This window comes from Garra rufa, chromosome 13, assembly GCF_049309525.1.
Source record: "Garra rufa chromosome 13, GarRuf1.0, whole genome shotgun sequence".
Lineage (NCBI taxonomy): Eukaryota > Metazoa > Chordata > Actinopteri > Cypriniformes > Cyprinidae > Garra > Garra rufa.
The window spans coordinates 5,390,707-5,406,924 of record NC_133373.1 but is presented as its reverse complement, the minus strand read 5'-3'; the positions used below and the strand labels follow the sequence as shown (position 1 = coordinate 5,406,924).

The following is a 16,218-nucleotide window of genomic DNA, read 5'->3' as shown; positions in this document are numbered from 1 at the left end:
CTTATTACATCTGCCTCTTGATTTAATATGGTTTCCACATTGTGAAAAAAAAAAAAAAAACACATCTGACAGACTGAGACTGACCTTTTTATTCAATATTTACAGGAATATCATTTTTGTAGTTCTTCTATCATAGTTCAATCATCACACTTTCCAAAGTCAACCCCTGTCAAATATTGACGAATTCACTCTGAAAAAGTTACAAAAAAAAAACAACACCACCCAATCTCCTCTTCAACCGTGACAAAATATCAATATCTGTGCTCCGTAGTAGAATAAATAAAAGCCATTCAGAAGAAAAAGGGCAGAAAGAAATGATGCTATTCCTTCACAAGGAGGCAGCAAATGTATGCCGTGTGCTTCTTTCAGGGGAGTTTATGAAAGCGTGACCTTAACCGTGTCCTTAACACTTTATGACTTTGAGCGCACAATGAGGACCAATAAATATCGTGACTGGGTTTAAAGGCCACATATAATGTAGTAATCCAATCTGACATAATTTCATACTACATTTCAAGCCTTTGGTAATATGGTAAGAATAAAGGACAAGCCATCAACAGGCAGTTTGGACACCAGGCAGTTCCTATAGCATAATTCAGCACTATGAGAGAATTGGGACTGTTATATTGCTGAGGCTCTTACCCACTAAATACTCCTGAGATGTGAGTAGATTTACGGCTGTGCAGTGGGTAGACGGTCATAGGGAAGAGGGTTAGTGCTTAATCTGGTTTTAGTTTTTGAGCTGTTGTAGTCAAGTAACTTGAAATTCAAAAACGTAGGCCAGCATTTATCCATAGCACACCGCTCCAATAGAGGTAAAAGAAACAAGATTCATGATTCGTTATTTAAAATGGTACTGTGTGCCAGGACAAACATCCGGCAAGTTCAAGTAAACTGTTAGAAATATAACGATCACCTAAAAACAGAAAACAGAATAGTGTCTGGTTGAACATAAAGAAAGAGAAAAACAAAGAATGAAGCAAACTAAATGCTCATTAAGACACAAGCAGTACATTGTTTTTCATTCACTCATTCAGTCATACTCTAACAAAAAGATTCATTCAAACAAAGTAAAGAGGCCATCTGCAGTCTTTGCGCAGTTTCACTTGTTCTGGGATGTATGTATATATGTATATATAAAATGAAACCAAGAGTCAATTTTTCCATCAGAATCCAGAATCGGGTTTGATAAAGAGAGCGGAGAACGCAAAGGCGAGGAACACGATTCCACCGACGATTGTAACTGTAGAGATAAGAACAGGAAACATTATCAAATGAATCTGGATATAGGTCAGCGCTTATGCAAATCAACACAACATACTGTGTTGTGCTAAATGACTCAGTCTCACCGGTTCTGACGGAGATCTTTTGAGCCACCATCCGTCCGCCGATAACGGCCAGGCCTGTGCACAGACAGTGTCCCAATGTTCCTCCAACTGCTACTCCAAATGGATCCTGCAGCACAAAACCAGACAGTTATTCACAGTTAAAGTCATTTGGTAGCTGCTAATAATGAGCAATATAGAGAGCTGGGAAAATCACTAAAATGATTGAAAATATACAACATAATTTGCAAGAAAATTCTAAAATAATTAAAAGTAAAATGTATTTAGGCATATTTGTAAATTAAAATATGTCTTAACCAGGTTAGCAATTTTTTATACATTGCAAAACAGTTTAAAAAAGATTACATTAAATTCTAGTAGAACATTATTTTAAAAGTAATTATAAATAAAATTAATTTTAATAATTTCTTTTAATTAATGCAAAATACAATTGAATGGATTTATGAATATTTAAAATGGTAAACAGTGGCAAAGTATTAATTACTTACTAAATATAATTTAGAATAAAGGTCTAAACTGAGTAATTAATTATAAATTAAAATATATATCTCATCTAGGTTAGTGGTTTGATAAAAAAAAAAGGGCAAAATACAGTTTAATGAGCTTTAGGAATATTTAAAATGGCAAACCATGACAAAGTATTTTTAGTAAAAGTTAATTACTTATAAAATATAATTTAAAATAAAAAGTCTTAAGTAAAAATACAATTTATCTCTCATTTCTCATATAGTTTAACATTTTTTGTATAATGCAAAACAGTTTCATGGGCATTAAGAATATTTACAATGCTAAGAAATACAATTTAGAATAAAGTATATAAGAATAAAATATATTTAAACTATAAATTATAGTATATATGTCTTACTCAAATTAGCAATTGTTTTTTTAAACGTTGGAAAATAGTTTTATAGCATTAAAAACACTCAAAATAGTAAAATGTTACAAAGCTACTTTTTACCATTTAAAATGTAATTTTGTGGCAAAAACATGGAAATAATCTGTCGTTTTTTTATCCTTTTGTTTACTGTATTTATTTGTTTGGTCAATGTCATTGTGGGTTTTGGTTATTTTGCTGTTTTAGGCTGTAAGGACCTTTGAAATAACTGAAATCGTGTGGCGAAGTGATATAAACATGTAATGCGGTCAAGTGCAGCCTGGAACTACGTTCGCCGTGCGTTTTCCTGAAAACAATGCACACCATTAGAACGTTCCTCAGCCAATCAGATTCAAGCATTCAGCGGCCCCGTTGTATAATTACTTAATAAACCCAGAATAAATTATTTATCTTATCCATTTTATTGCAAAAAATGTATTAGCCTTAAGAATATTTAAAATGGTAAAATGTGACTTTTAGTGGAAAATGTATTTAAAATTAATTATAAAAAAATTTATCTTATCCATTTTTTTAAAAGCAAAACACAATTTCATAGTCCTTAAGAATATTTAAAAAGGTAAAATGTTAGTATTTTAGTAGAAAATGTATTCACAATTAATTTATTAATTAAAAAAATGCAAAACAGTTTCTTGGGTTTTGAGAATATTTAAAAAGGTAAAATGTGACTTTTAGTGGAAAATGTATTTTAAATTAATTATAAATAAAAAATTTATCTTATCCATTTTTTTTAATGCAAAACAATTTCATAGTCCTTAAGAATATTTAAAATGGTAAAAATGTGACTAATTTAGTAGAAAATTTATTTACAATTACTTTATTTAAAAAAATAGATTTCATTCATTTTTAAAATGCAAAACAGTTTTTTTGGTTTTGAGAATATATAAAACGGTAAAATGTAACTATTTTAGTAGAAAATTTATTCACAATTAATTAATTTATTTTAAAAAATAGATCATCCATTTTTTTAAATGCAAAAAACAGTTTCTTGGGTTTTGAGAATATTTAAAATGGTAAAATGTGACTATTTTAGTGCAAAATGTATTTAAAATTAATTATAAATAAAAATTAATCTTATCTATTTTTTTAAAATGCAAAACAATTTCATAGTCCTTAAGAATATTTAAAATGGTAAAAATGTGACTAATTTAGTAGAAAATTTATTTACAATTACTTTATTTAAAAAAATAGATTTCATTCAGTTTTTTTTGGTTTTGAGAATATTTAAAACGGTAAAATGTAACTATTTTAGTAGACAATTTATTCACAATTAATTTATTTATTTAAAAAAATAGATCATCCATTTTTTTAAATGCAAAAAACAGTTTCTTGGGTTTTGAGAATATTTAAAATGGTAAAATGTGACTATTTTAGTGCAAAATGTATTTAAAATTAATTATAAATAAAAATTAATCTTATCTATTTTTTTTAAATACAAAACACAATTTCATAGTCCTTAAGAATATTTAAAATGTGATTATTTTAATAGAAAATGTATTTAAATGTAATTAATTTTTTTTTTTTTTTTAATTGATCTCATCCATTTTTTTTAAATGCAAAACAGTTTCTTGGGCCTTGAGAATATTTAAAATGGTAACATGTAACAGTAAATTAAATTAACAGTAAATTTAACTAAATTAATATGTTACATTTTATTCTAAAGTTAGAATATCCACATTACCAATTTTTGTATAATGCGTCATATATGTGGGCTTTAAGAATAATTAAAATTGTAAGAAATACAATTCAGAATAAAAGTCTAATTTTGGATCCTGTAATCATACCTCTCTTGCAGCCAGAACAATAGTAGCAAGCTGAGAGCGGTCACCCCACTCAGCGAGGAAGGTGAGGGTTAGTGCCTGAATGAATATAGGTGAGATCACGCTGTGCCACTTCCTCTGAGGTAACATGGTTGACGTCGTTCCCGCTTCCACGTCGGGTGCACCGTTGGCTAGTTTATAGCGTTGAAGCTGCGAGAGGATCAGAGGTCAGATGAGATGCTTCAATTATGCATGGGGTTTTATTTAGCCACACCTGTGAACGAACACACTTGAATTACAAAGTTTTAACCTCTTCATCCTTCTTCTTTATCTCAGCTTGGACCTCCTCCAGCTCCTCCTGCCCTTCATCAGCACTCATCCTCAGCCCCTCCCTCAGCATCCTCACACCGAATATGGCAAACAGCGCTGTCGAGATGTAGTAGGTGTAGATCCGTGGGATAATGGTGGTGGCATAACCAAACAGGACTAATGAGAAGGCAGAAAAATAGGTCACTGATGCATTCCGAGGATTTTATAAATAACACAAGGCAAGCTAGATAAACAATCTCTGTTAATGTATTAGATTACAATTATATAAGACAGTGGTAAACAGACAAAAAAAGGCCTGCCATTAGAAATCTTTTAGATCAGAACAGCAAGATGATATTGTTTTAGACAGATGCAAATTTACTATAAAATTTGCACGATAAATTATATCCTGTAAATATCTCACAAGACTTTCATTGATGTATTTCTAAGCTACTAGGAGAAAATGTGAAGAATTTAGGACATGTATACACTGAAAAAATAAATGACAATGATGACAATTTCTAGGTATAAACATTAAACTTAAAACTAAAATTTGATTGCAAATTTAACAAATTAAGATGTCATTCAGTAGAGATTAGCTAGCTTGTTTGTTTTTTAGATAAAATTATATAATTTTAATAGTTAAATAATTAATCATAATTTTAAATTTTAATTGAGGTCAAGACCTTTGAGGCAGGGCAGGACAATGTCCCTGTTTTAAAGGAGAAGTTCACTTGTGATCTAAGATGTTCATGTCTTTCTTTCTTCAGTCGATAAGAAATAGTTATTTTGAGGAACACATTTCAAGATTTCTCTCCATATAGTGGACCTCTATGGTGCCTGTGAGTTTGAACTTCCAATGAGTTTAAATGCAGCTTCTAAATGATCCCAGCTGAGGAAGAAGGGTTTTATCTAGCAAAACGATCGGTTATTTTCTAAACAAATTAACAACTCTTATACTTTCTAACCTCAAATGCTTGTCTTGTCTAGCTCTGTGTGTACTCTGTGTGTTTTCCGGTTCAAGACATTTAGGGTATGTTGAAAAACTCCCATCTCATTTTCTCCTCCAACTTCAAAATCGCCCTACAACGCTGCAGAAGTACCGACCCAGTGTTTACAAAGTGGACATGCAAAGAAGATCAAGCAAGCAAAAAAAAAAGTAAAACAGCAAAGTAGGACCATTTTGAAGTTGGAGGAGAAAATGAGATAGGAGTTTTTTGACATACCCTAACTGTCTTGAACTGGAATATAAATTCACACAGAGCTAGACAAGATGTGAATTTAAGGTTAAAAAGTATATAAATTGTATTTTTCATAAAATCGCAGATCTTTTCACTAGATAAGACCCTTCTTTCTTGACTGGGATCATTTAGAGCCCTTTGAAGCTGCATTTAAACTGCATTTTGGAAGTTCAAACTCATGGGCACCATTGAAGTCCACTATATGGAGAGAAATGCTGAAATGTTTTCCTCAAAAATACAATTTCTTATTGACTGAAGAAAGAAAGACCTGAACATCTTGGATAACAAGGGGGTGAGTAAATTATCTGTAAACATTTGTTCTGGAAGTGAACTAATCCTTTAAAGAGGCAGGTCTTGATTTAGTTTAAAACTAGCTACATTTAATGCTAGGTTAAAGAATGAGTTTATTTCCAGAATAAAAATTTCCTGGTAATTTACTGCCTCCTATGTCATCCAAGATGTTCATGCCTTTCTTTCTTCAGTTGCAAAAAAAAAAAAGAAGGTTTTTGAGGAAAACATTCCAGGATTTTTCTTGATATAGTGGACTTAAATGAGGATCAAGGTCCAAATTGCAGCTTAAACATGATCGCAACCAAGAAATAATCATGCAGGGTTAGTTCTTCGTCTTTGTACTCTGGTTCAGAAAGGTAGGGTAGGGTGAAAAGCTCCATCTCAATCTCTCCACCAACATCAAAATTGTCTGAAATAGTTTATCTTTTTTTGTAAAGGCCAATGTTTTTGTAAAGGAAATGCAAGGGGAGCCTTTGTGGTTAAAAAGCATATAAATTATTATTATTATTATTTTTTTTATTATTACCAATCGTTACGCTAGATAAGACCCTTATTCCTTGTCTGGGATCGTGTAGAGCCCTTTGAAGCTGCATTGAAACTGCAATTTGGACCTTCAACCCATTGCTCCCCATTGAAGTCCACTTCATGGAGAAAAATCCTGGAATGTTTTCCTCAAAAACCTTAATTTCTTTTTGACTGAAGAAAGACATGAAAATCTTGGATGAAATGGGGGTGAGTAAATTATCAGTAAATTTTTATTCTGAGGTGAGGCAGATCAACCTTTGAACGTGGTTTAAATAGTAAAGGTACTTACAACTTACCTGACAAACACGTCATGAGTCCCAGAGCCAACATGGCGCCTGCCAAAACAGTGAGGCGATTATAGCGCATAGCCATGATAGCTGCAATGAAGAACGTCTTGTCTCCCAGTTCAGAGACAATGATGACTGAGAGGGCTGCCACAAAGGCATGAATAAAGCCCAGGTTTCCCTTAGTGGGTTGATCGACTTTCACTGCTGGGCCGACTGCGTGACCGGTGGTTGCCTTATGCACCTGGACAGAAGTCAGGATTCAGATGTTAGATAAATTAATAGTAACAATTGTACAATACAATTCTTTACAAGCAACAATGTTCAAAATATGGGGCAACAGAAACATTTACAACACTTAGAGATACAATTAGGAATTTAATATTCAAATTTCATATATTACATACAGTACCAGTCAAAAGATTTTTAATGTTTTTTAAGTAGTCTCTTCTGCTCACCAAGCCTGCATTTCTTTGATTCAAAGTACAGCAAAAGCAGTAACATTCTTAAATATTTTTACTATTTAAAATAACTGTTTTCTATTTGAATATATTTTAAATTTTAATTTATTCCTGTGATTTCAAAGCTGAATTTTCAGCATTAGTACTCCAGTCACATGATTCTTAAGAAATCATTCTAATATTCTGATTTGCTGCTCCAAAATATTTATTATGTTGAAAACAGCTGAGTAGAATTTTTTCAGGTTTCTTTGATGAATAGAAAGTTCAGAAGAACAGCATTTATCTGAAATAAATCTTTTGTAACATTATACATGTCTTTATCGTCTTTTGATCAATTTAAAGCATCCTTGCTAAATAAAAGTATTCATTTCTATAATTCATTGGATAAAATAAATGCAGGCTTGGTGAGCAGAAGAGACTTCTTTAAAAAAAACATAAAAAAATCTTACTGTTCAAAAACTTTTGACTGGTAGTGTATAAAGCAAGGATTAAGGTATGAAAAAAAAACTTTTTAGAAGAGCAGTTCCTAAAAATTCTGTAAAGAAATGTAAAGAATTGAACAAGAATGTTTAATCAGTTTGTCAAATGCTTTGAGTAATCTTATAAATTCAGTCCACTAAGTTAACTTTTCAAACTTATACTTGATGTTACCAATTGTCATTATCATAATACTTTCAATTAGATTGGTTGTTCTCAACCTTTTTGACTTCAAGGCCCCCCGATTATTCGTAACAATATTCGACAGCCCTCCTAAGCCAAAAGCCTCTTGTTACAACACAACAAAAACAATGAAAATACGATGTCAGTTAAAATATTGAAGGTTTTCTGAGGCCCCAGTTGAGAACCCCTGATTTAGACAATCAGCTCAGCATGTTAAAGTAATATTTCACCCAAAAATAAACATTTTGCCTTCATTTACTCAGCCTCATGTTGTCCAAACCTGTATGAGTTTCTCTCTTATGTGGAACACAAAAGAAGATATTTTTAAAATGCTGGTAATCAAAACGTTGATGGTCCATAGTATTTCTTCCCCTACTATGAAAGTCAATGGGGACCAACAATTGTATGGTTCCTCAAAATATCTTCTTTTGTGTTCAACATAAAGAAACCTAAACAGGTTTGTAATGAACAGGAGGGTGAGCAAATGATGAATGTTCATTTTTGAGTGAACTAAACGCTTACTACAGATCAATGCACCCAAGTTTTTTTCTTCTTCCCCTTTCCTTCAGAGTCAACCACAATGTGTCTCTGACAAATGTCTTAAAGGAATAGTTCACTTTGAGAACAAAAATTTACAAATAATGTACTCACCCCTTGTCATCCAAGATGTTAATGTCTTTCTTTCTTCATTCATAAGAAAATTATGCTTTTTGAGGAAAACATTTCAGGATTTCTCTCCATATAATGGACTTTTATGGTGCCCCTGAGTTTGAGCTTCCAAAATGCAGCTTTAAAGGGCTCTAAACGATCCCAGCTGAGGAAAGAAGGGTCTTATCTAGCAAAACGGTTATTTTCTAATAAATAAATAAATAAATAAATAAATTACAATTTATACACTTTTTAACCTCAAATGCTTGTCTTGCTCTATGTGTACTCTGTGTAGAGATTAAAAGGTATGTAAATTGTACATGTTTTTAGAAAATAACCAATCGTTTCGCTAGATAAGACATTCTTTCTCGGTTGGGATCATTTATAGCCATTTGAAGCTGCATTTAAACTGCATTTTGGAAGTTTAAACTCAGGGGCACCATAGAAGTCCATTATATTGATATAATTCCTTAAATGTTTTCCTCAAAAACATAATTTCTTTACAACTGAAGAAAGAAAGACATGAACATCTTGGATGACAAGGGGGTAAATACATTATCTGTACTTTTTTGTTCTGAAAGTGAACTTATCCTTTATTTCAGGGGTCACCACACTCAGTCCTGGAGGGCCTGTGTCCTACAGAGTTTAGCTCCAACCCTAATCAAACACACCTGAACCAGCTAATCAAGGTCTTAATAGGTATACTTGAAACTTCTAGGCAGGTGTGTTGAGGCAAGTTGGAGCTAAACTCTGCAGGACACCGGCCCTCCAGGATCAAGTTTGATGACCCCCTGCTTTAACTGGTCCCTCACACAAGTTTTAAAGGGTGGGCAAACTCCTAACATATATATTTCCAAAATATAAAAATGTAGATTATTCAGCAGAATCCCCTGAATGATCCCTGCTTGTCAAATTGAAATCCATCCATTTATTTGAGCCTAATAGTAACAAGTAGATAAGTCTATCAGAGAGCGTGTAGTCAAACTAGTTTCCCTTGAATGCCACTAGTCTACCCGGATACTTCCAGCACAGGTCCTCTTTGACACATTTGTAGTTTTAATACACATTCTTACACCTAGTAAACCTGCTAAATGTTTCATACGAACCTCCGCGGGCTGCTCCTCGTGAATGACTTTATTCTCTTCTTGAGTTGCTATAACACCGGCTGAGAACAACACGACGCTCAGTAGAATAAGGAAGCATATAGACCTGCCACCGCCATGCCGCTCGCCGGCCCGAAGAGGCATCTTAAGGCCTGACTAATACGGCTTCTGCTGTGGTAATACTTTGCAAAACAAGCTAAAATAATGGCTAATTTATATACATTAACGCTTCGTCGATACGATCTGGCTAGCCCACTTTGGTCATCTTCGCGGAGAGACTGATACCAAAGGCAAAGACAAATCTGTCGGTTGAAAACTAAACGTGATTGGTCGTTAGGAGGTAAACGTGTACAGTAAAGACTGACGTCACTGAAACGGAGGTAGACTATTGGTTGAAAGGGACACATTCATGTTCGGTAGAGGTACAACACAGAAGGAAAATGAGAGATTAGAAGAGACTCGCTTATCTTGGTAACAACAATTTATAGATACGAGTTTGTCTTATCATTGTTACGCGTTTTTTGTTTGTACATTTTTGAAATGTAATCATTAGTGGAAATAGTAGTGGATATGGTCTTGTTTATAAATTTCAAATATTGATAGACCTTGTTCATATAGTAGGCCTACGTGTAAACAAAAGCAGTTTTTCTCTGTAGGATTTTTTTTTTTAAACTTTTGCTTGGTGGATTCATGAATACTTCTATTCATTGTTTTGCAATACTGACCTTAAAGGAGTAGTTCACTTTCAGAACAAAAATTTACAGATGATATACTCACCCCCCTTGTCATCCAAGATGTTCATGTCTTTCTTTCTTCAGTTGTAAAGAAATTATGTTTTTGAGTAAAACATTTCAGGATTTATCTCTATATAATGGACTTCTATGGTGCCCCCGAGTTTGAACTTCAAAAATGCAGCTTCAAATGGCTCTAAACGATCACAGCCGAGGAAAGAAGGGTCTTATCTAGCAAAACGATGGGTTATTTTCTAAAAAAAATAAATAAATAAATACAATTTATATACTTTTTAACCTTAAATTCTCATCTTGTCTAGCTCGGCAAGATGAGCTTTTGAGATTAAAAAGTATAAAAGTTGTACATTTTTTAGAAAATAACCCATCGTTTCACTAGATAAGACCCTTCTTCCTCGGCTGGGATCATTTAGAGCCCTTTGAAGCTGCATTTATGGCATTTTGGAAGTTCAAACTCGGGGGTACCATAGAAGTCCATTACATGGAGAGAAATCCTGACATGTTTTCCTTAAAAAACACAATTTCTTTATGACTGAAGAAAGAAAGACATGAACATCTTGGATGACAAGGGGGTGAGTACATTATCTGTGAATTTTTGTTCTGAAAGTGAACTACTCCTTTAAGATTATTAAAACTAATGCAGAAACTAATTCAAAAACTTGTAAAATCTTAAAATACTTACTACTTTGTTTCATTGTTATTTCTGCTGTTTACTCCTTGATATATTATAATTGTTAACCTTGTTGTATTTATATTTTCTTATGGTTTGTCTTACATCCTAGTACATATCCTATACATATAGCAGGAAATAGGCAGAAAATATGTCTTTCAGTTGATTCTCTTGTTTAGAATTCTAGCCGCTGGGGAAGCTGGTTTTTAGGTAGTTCATATGTTGTAAGCCACTTCTTTTTTAAGTCATTTGCTGACATCTCATAGTAACTAAGTCTTTAAGCAAGCAGCTGCTGTCAGTCACCTTCTGAGGTCAGTATGTGTCAGGGCAACCATCCATTTTGGTCATGGCATGTGTATTAAATTTACACATTAAACATGCATGATCAACATGTCAGCTGTTAACATTAAAAAAAAAGAGACATTAAGATTATCTATGTTTTGGTGAGTTAATAGTTTATTAATTTGATAAGATGAAAAATCACAGGACAAAAGGAATAAAAGCTTTGCGTTGACGTGGATAAGTCTCAAACTTGCTCTTGTAGTAATCATGACAGAGCTGTGCAGCCAGTGCCTGGTTACAGAGTACATACAGTACCACCAGCCACCAGGTTAGGGAAACGCAGCCACAACAAACACTCATGGCAACATAAATCAGAAGCTCAGCCAGGTAATGCGGACAAGAGACCAGCTCAAACCAGCCCCCGGATGGCATCTTGTGGGCCAGAGTCTCTACTTTACCTATATTGGATAGAGAGGAACAAAGATTTAATATTTGTAAAAAAGGAAAAAAAAAATGTTATGATTTATGATTTTGTGTATAAAGTGCACATTTCCAAGCTCATTTTACCAATTCCAAACCACATCAATCTTAATAACTACTATTAATTTTGCATTTAATCATTTTTAAGTGATATATAGTTGTCCATGAAGGCTGGAAATGAAAAAGCATGCTTTCCTTTACAGATAAAATGAGCCAAAAGAGAGATTTAAAATGATTAAATTCTCATGAGAAGGATGCAATATTAGAATCTGCAAAGTTAAGGCATGAACATTGGACAGCGAAATGCTCATTGGGTCAGCACAGTAAGAAAAATCAGGTAGATAATAAAAGACACATGTTAACAAAAGTATTAAGGTGAAGGATTATGTGTGAAACCCTCAGGAACCACTTAGTCTCCAACACAACCTACCTGGAGTCTCTAGAAGTGCAATGTGTCAGGTTCTCAGAGACTTTGCTTGGGTAAAAAATCCTAAAAAATGACCTTTACTTAATAAGAATAACATGCGGAAGTGTTGTGAAATACTAAAGATGAGAGTGAATCTTGAAGGACCAGCATCACATTCTCTTGTACCACTGTGTGAAGAATTTAACTTCCAAAATCTGGCAGGAATTTTTCAGTCCATCTCTGGAAGACAGACTTTTCAGAATAGGAGATAAACTAAAACTTAACTCCCAAAATTTACTGCCAGATTCTGGAAGATACATTCTTAAAACAGTGGTATAAGAAGATGTGATGCTGGTCTTTTAAGAGTCACTCTCAACTTATCTGTCTATAAAGGCTATAAAAAAGCAGCCTTCATGTAATTTGCAACACTTCCGCATGGTATATCCTATTAAGCGAGGGTCATCTTTTAGGAATTTTTACCTAAGCAAAGTCTCTGAGAACCTGACACATTGCACTTCTGGAGACTCAAGGTAGGTTGCAGTTCTGGTGGCACTGGAGACTAAATGGTTCCTGATGGTTTCACGCCTAATTCTATATTCTTTAGCAGGTAACGTGTCTTTTCTTCTTCACCTGTTTTGTCTGACTGTGCTGACCCAATGAGCATTACACTGTCCAATGGTCAAGCTTTAACTTTGCAAATTCTAGTATTGCATGCTTCTCATGGGTATTTATTAATTTTTGACTTTTCAGTATGAGTTCAATCTCTTTTTTGGCTCATTTTATCTGTAAAAGAAAATGTGTCTAGTAATTTTGCACACCTGGATATAAGAAGTTCTTCACTTCGAGCCGTCAAGGACAATTATATATCACTAAATGATTAAATACAAACTTATTAGTAGTTAGTAATTATTATTATGCACACATATTGTGCTATTTACAATTACAGTTATAAGAATATTTTAAAATGACTTTTTTTTTTCTGTTTCTATTTAGAATTATTTTTTTTCCTCTAGGAAACTCTAGTGTTTTTCCACCTGAGCTGTCAGTCCTCATCTTGGCCAGCAGTGAGAGGGACCGGTTCTGGAGGAGTGATGCCCAGATGAAAATAAGAGTCCCGATTACATGATGCCATGTGAGCTGATTAAAGAGAGGGACAGACCCTAGCATTGCAGAGAGATACAAATACATAAATAGTTAGTAAAATTCAGGGGAAATGTCCAGATACATTTGGGGGTTAGACAGCATAAATTAGCAGAACAACGTATTCAGTAGTACATTAACCGTACAATCCATGCTGTTGTTTACAAGTATCACCAGTATGGCAACGTATCCGGGTAAATGACCAAATTACGATTATTAGATTTTGAGTTTTCAATTTGAAGATGCATTTTAGTCAAAGAACAATATGACAAAATGATAAAAGGATTGGAATTAGGCAACTGTACTAACCCAATTGTGGCAGTGAGGCATTTATGCACAGGACAGTTAGTCCAAGTAGGACATAGTAACTCAAACCAAATGCATACTGGACAACATGGATCACACCATTAGAAAAAACGCTGACAAACAGACACTCCGACAGCCGTCTAATAGAATGGACCCATAGTAGCACTTGTAAAAGCAGAATAGACAGATGTAGCTCTGAAAAGAACACACAGTTAAGCATGTCAGTATTTATTGGATGGTAAATGTAAAGTACAACATATTAAAGGAGTAGTTCACTTTAAGAACAACAATTTACAGATTATGTACTCACCCCCTTGTCTTCCAAGATGTTCATGTCTTTCTTTCTTCAGTCATAAACAAAAGAAAACATTTCAGGATTTCTCTCCATATAATGGACTTCTATGGTGCCCCCGAGTTTGAACTTCGAAAATCCAGTTTAAATGCAGCTTTAAAGTGCTCTAGTCTAAATAATCCCAGCCGAGGAAGAAGGGTCTTATCTAGTGAAACGATCACTTATTTTCTAAAAACATTTACAATCTATACACTCTTTCTACACAGAGTACACACAGAGCTAGACAAGATGAGCATTTGAGGTTAAAAAGTATATAAATTGTAATTATTATTATTATTATTTTATTTTATTTTTTTAGAAAATAACCGATTTGCTAGTTAATAAGACCCTTCTTTCCTCGGCTGTGATCAATTAGAACCCTATGAAGCTGCATTTTTGAAGTTCAAACTCGGGGCACCATAGAAGTCCACTATATAGAGAGAAATCCTGAAATGTTTTCCTCAAAAAACATAATTTCCTTACAACTGAAGAAAGAAAGACATGAACATCTTGGAAGACAAGGGAGTGAGTACATATCTGTACATTTTTGTTCTGAAAGTGAACTACTCCTTTAAAGCAGAAACATAGTTTTCTATATGTACTCTAGTAATATAGATTGCCATTGTAAAAAAAAAAAATAGTAATACCGTTCCACGCAGCTCTTGGTCTGCCAGTCAAACACCAAAGCGCGTCAATTAGCCAATCAGGGAGAGCCTCATTCATGACGACAGAACGTAAGGAGAATAGTAGGAGGAGCCCATTCCACATGACAGACACCGTATAGAAATGATAGAAACACCTGAAGACAACATCAGAGAAAATATTTCCTTGACATACTCAAAACATGATATCTGGGGAATACACAGAGCTGTTTAAAAGTACATTTGAACGCGAATCACCTCTTTGATATGTCAAAAACCAGCTGCCATTTTGGGCGTTTGATGTGTTCTTTAGTTTTTCCATATCGGATTAAATCCTGAAACACGTGCTCGAAGCTGTGAGGCAGTTTTAGTGAACATTTACAGAGACAAAATGCTATTGTAAAAAACAGAGCTAACAAAAACCATATAATATTGACTATTTCTATAATGTGGAGCATCGCAGCAGTACTGCTGTATGTCCGCTCTTGTGAAGATACCGAAGGAAACAAATACTGGCTATTTTAGGTTCCACTCACTCAGGGATTTGCTGATAGACACCCCCGCTCTTTGGTCAAGTAATATGTGGCATGATAAAACACACAAAGAAACATTTATGCATGTCTCTATATACTGTATACACAAAATCTAAATGTTTTAAGCTTTCGCTGAATTTATTCCTCACTGCAGTTCTATCTATGAACACATGGGGGCAGCAAGCAAAATGTTTTTGTCAGTACTCCCACAGAAATTGGTTCACCGGATCGACTGGTTTGGGGATGTTTTGCATTGTCTCATAGTCTGTATACGAGAGAGATAGGCAAATTTGGCCACTGTAAGATTCTATAACATCCTGTGTCCTTTCTAATATGTCTCCTACATAGAGTCTTTCAGTTCTCTATTGTATTTGGAATCTAGCCAATGATGAAATGACAGATCATGGGACTTTCTGTTTCCTAAAATGATGTCTTGTACCCTTTCCATCTTTCTGCTGACAGCTAGTATTTCACTTCTCTAAATTTACTAATAAATACCAACTACCTTTCCCCAATAAACCAGCCTTGAATGAAATGCACTACTAACTTACTAACTTATGTCAGGATGTGAGCTATCAAATTAGAGGAAAGTGTCATATCATAGTGCCATAGAAATCTGCCATAAGTGGTCCATTGACACAACCCTCATTGTAGGGTAAAATGCGACATGTGTGGGTCAAAATATGTAATTTTAATAAGAAAAATAAATATTAGTAATTGTATTTGTGATAAAAGCAAGTTATTGTGACTATTGCATGATTTGTAGACCTCAACAAACTTTCAGATTACATTTGATTTGCAATTGTATGTGTGTTTGTGATTAGTCTAATTTATTTTTCATAAATATGTGTGTGTGTGTGTGTGTGTGTGTGTGTGTGTGTGTGTATATATATATATATATATATATATATATATATATATATATATATATATATATATATATATTAATCCTTTACCCTTATTGGGGTTCTTTTAGTAATAAAAACAATAACTTTTATTATATCTTATTTCTTAAGAGTAGGTATGTGTGACCCTGGAGCAAAAAAACAGTCATAAGAGTACTTTTTTCTTTATACATCTGAAAGCTAAATAAATAAGCCTTCCATTGATGTATTGTATTGTTAGAATAGGACAATATTTGGGGCGATATACAACTATTT

At 33.7% G+C, this 16,218-nt stretch overlaps 2 protein-coding genes across 2 annotated transcripts; both read right to left on the bottom strand.

Moving 5' to 3' along the window:
* Positions 1 to 74: 74 nt before the first annotated feature.
* On the bottom strand, positions 75 to 9,816 carry tmem165 (transmembrane protein 165). The gene is made up of 6 exons (XM_073816812.1): positions 9,524 to 9,816; positions 6,661 to 6,892; positions 4,309 to 4,484; positions 4,023 to 4,208; positions 1,350 to 1,455; positions 75 to 1,243 (listed from the first exon to the last, which is right to left on the bottom strand). Exons 1-6 carry the CDS (start codon positions 9,662 to 9,664, stop codon positions 1,167 to 1,169), a joined length of 918 nt encoding a protein of 305 aa, XP_073672913.1. The 5' UTR covers positions 9,665 to 9,816; the 3' UTR covers positions 75 to 1,166.
* Positions 9,817 to 11,377: 1,561 nt separating this feature from the next.
* Positions 11,378 to 15,011, bottom strand: srd5a3 (steroid 5 alpha-reductase 3). Its single transcript, XM_073816924.1, has 5 exons — positions 14,784 to 15,011; positions 14,532 to 14,683; positions 13,557 to 13,748; positions 13,142 to 13,267; positions 11,378 to 11,679 (listed from the first exon to the last, which is right to left on the bottom strand). The coding sequence occupies exons 1-5, from the start codon at positions 14,981 to 14,983 to the stop codon at positions 11,420 to 11,422; spliced, it is 930 nt and encodes a 309-aa protein (XP_073673025.1). The 5' UTR covers positions 14,984 to 15,011; the 3' UTR covers positions 11,378 to 11,419.
* Between the last annotated feature and the right edge of the window lie 1,207 nt (positions 15,012 to 16,218).

Bases quoted from the DNA above. Each gene is read 5' to 3' on its own strand.
- tmem165 (XM_073816812.1), bottom strand. From the start codon at position 9,664: ATGCCTCTTCGGGCCGGCGAGCGGCATGGCGGTGGCAGGTCTATATGC. The intron at 4,485-6,660 runs GTAAGTTGTAAG...CCTTCTCATTAG, and splicing joins ACTCATGACGTGTTTGTCAG to TCCTGTTTGGTTATGCCACC. The intron at 1,244-1,349 runs GTGAGACTGAGT...TTATCTCTACAG, and splicing joins AAAGATCTCCGTCAGAACCG to TTACAATCGTCGGTGGAATC.
- srd5a3 (XM_073816924.1), bottom strand. From the start codon at position 14,983: ATGCTCCACATTATAGAAATAGTCAATATTATATGGTTTTTGTTAGCT. The intron at 14,684-14,783 runs GTGATTCGCGTT...TGTTGTCTTCAG, and splicing joins GTTTTTGACATATCAAAGAG to GTGTTTCTATCATTTCTATA. The intron at 13,268-13,556 runs GTTAGTACAGTT...CTGCAATGCTAG, and splicing joins TGCCTCACTGCCACAATTGG to GGTCTGTCCCTCTCTTTAAT.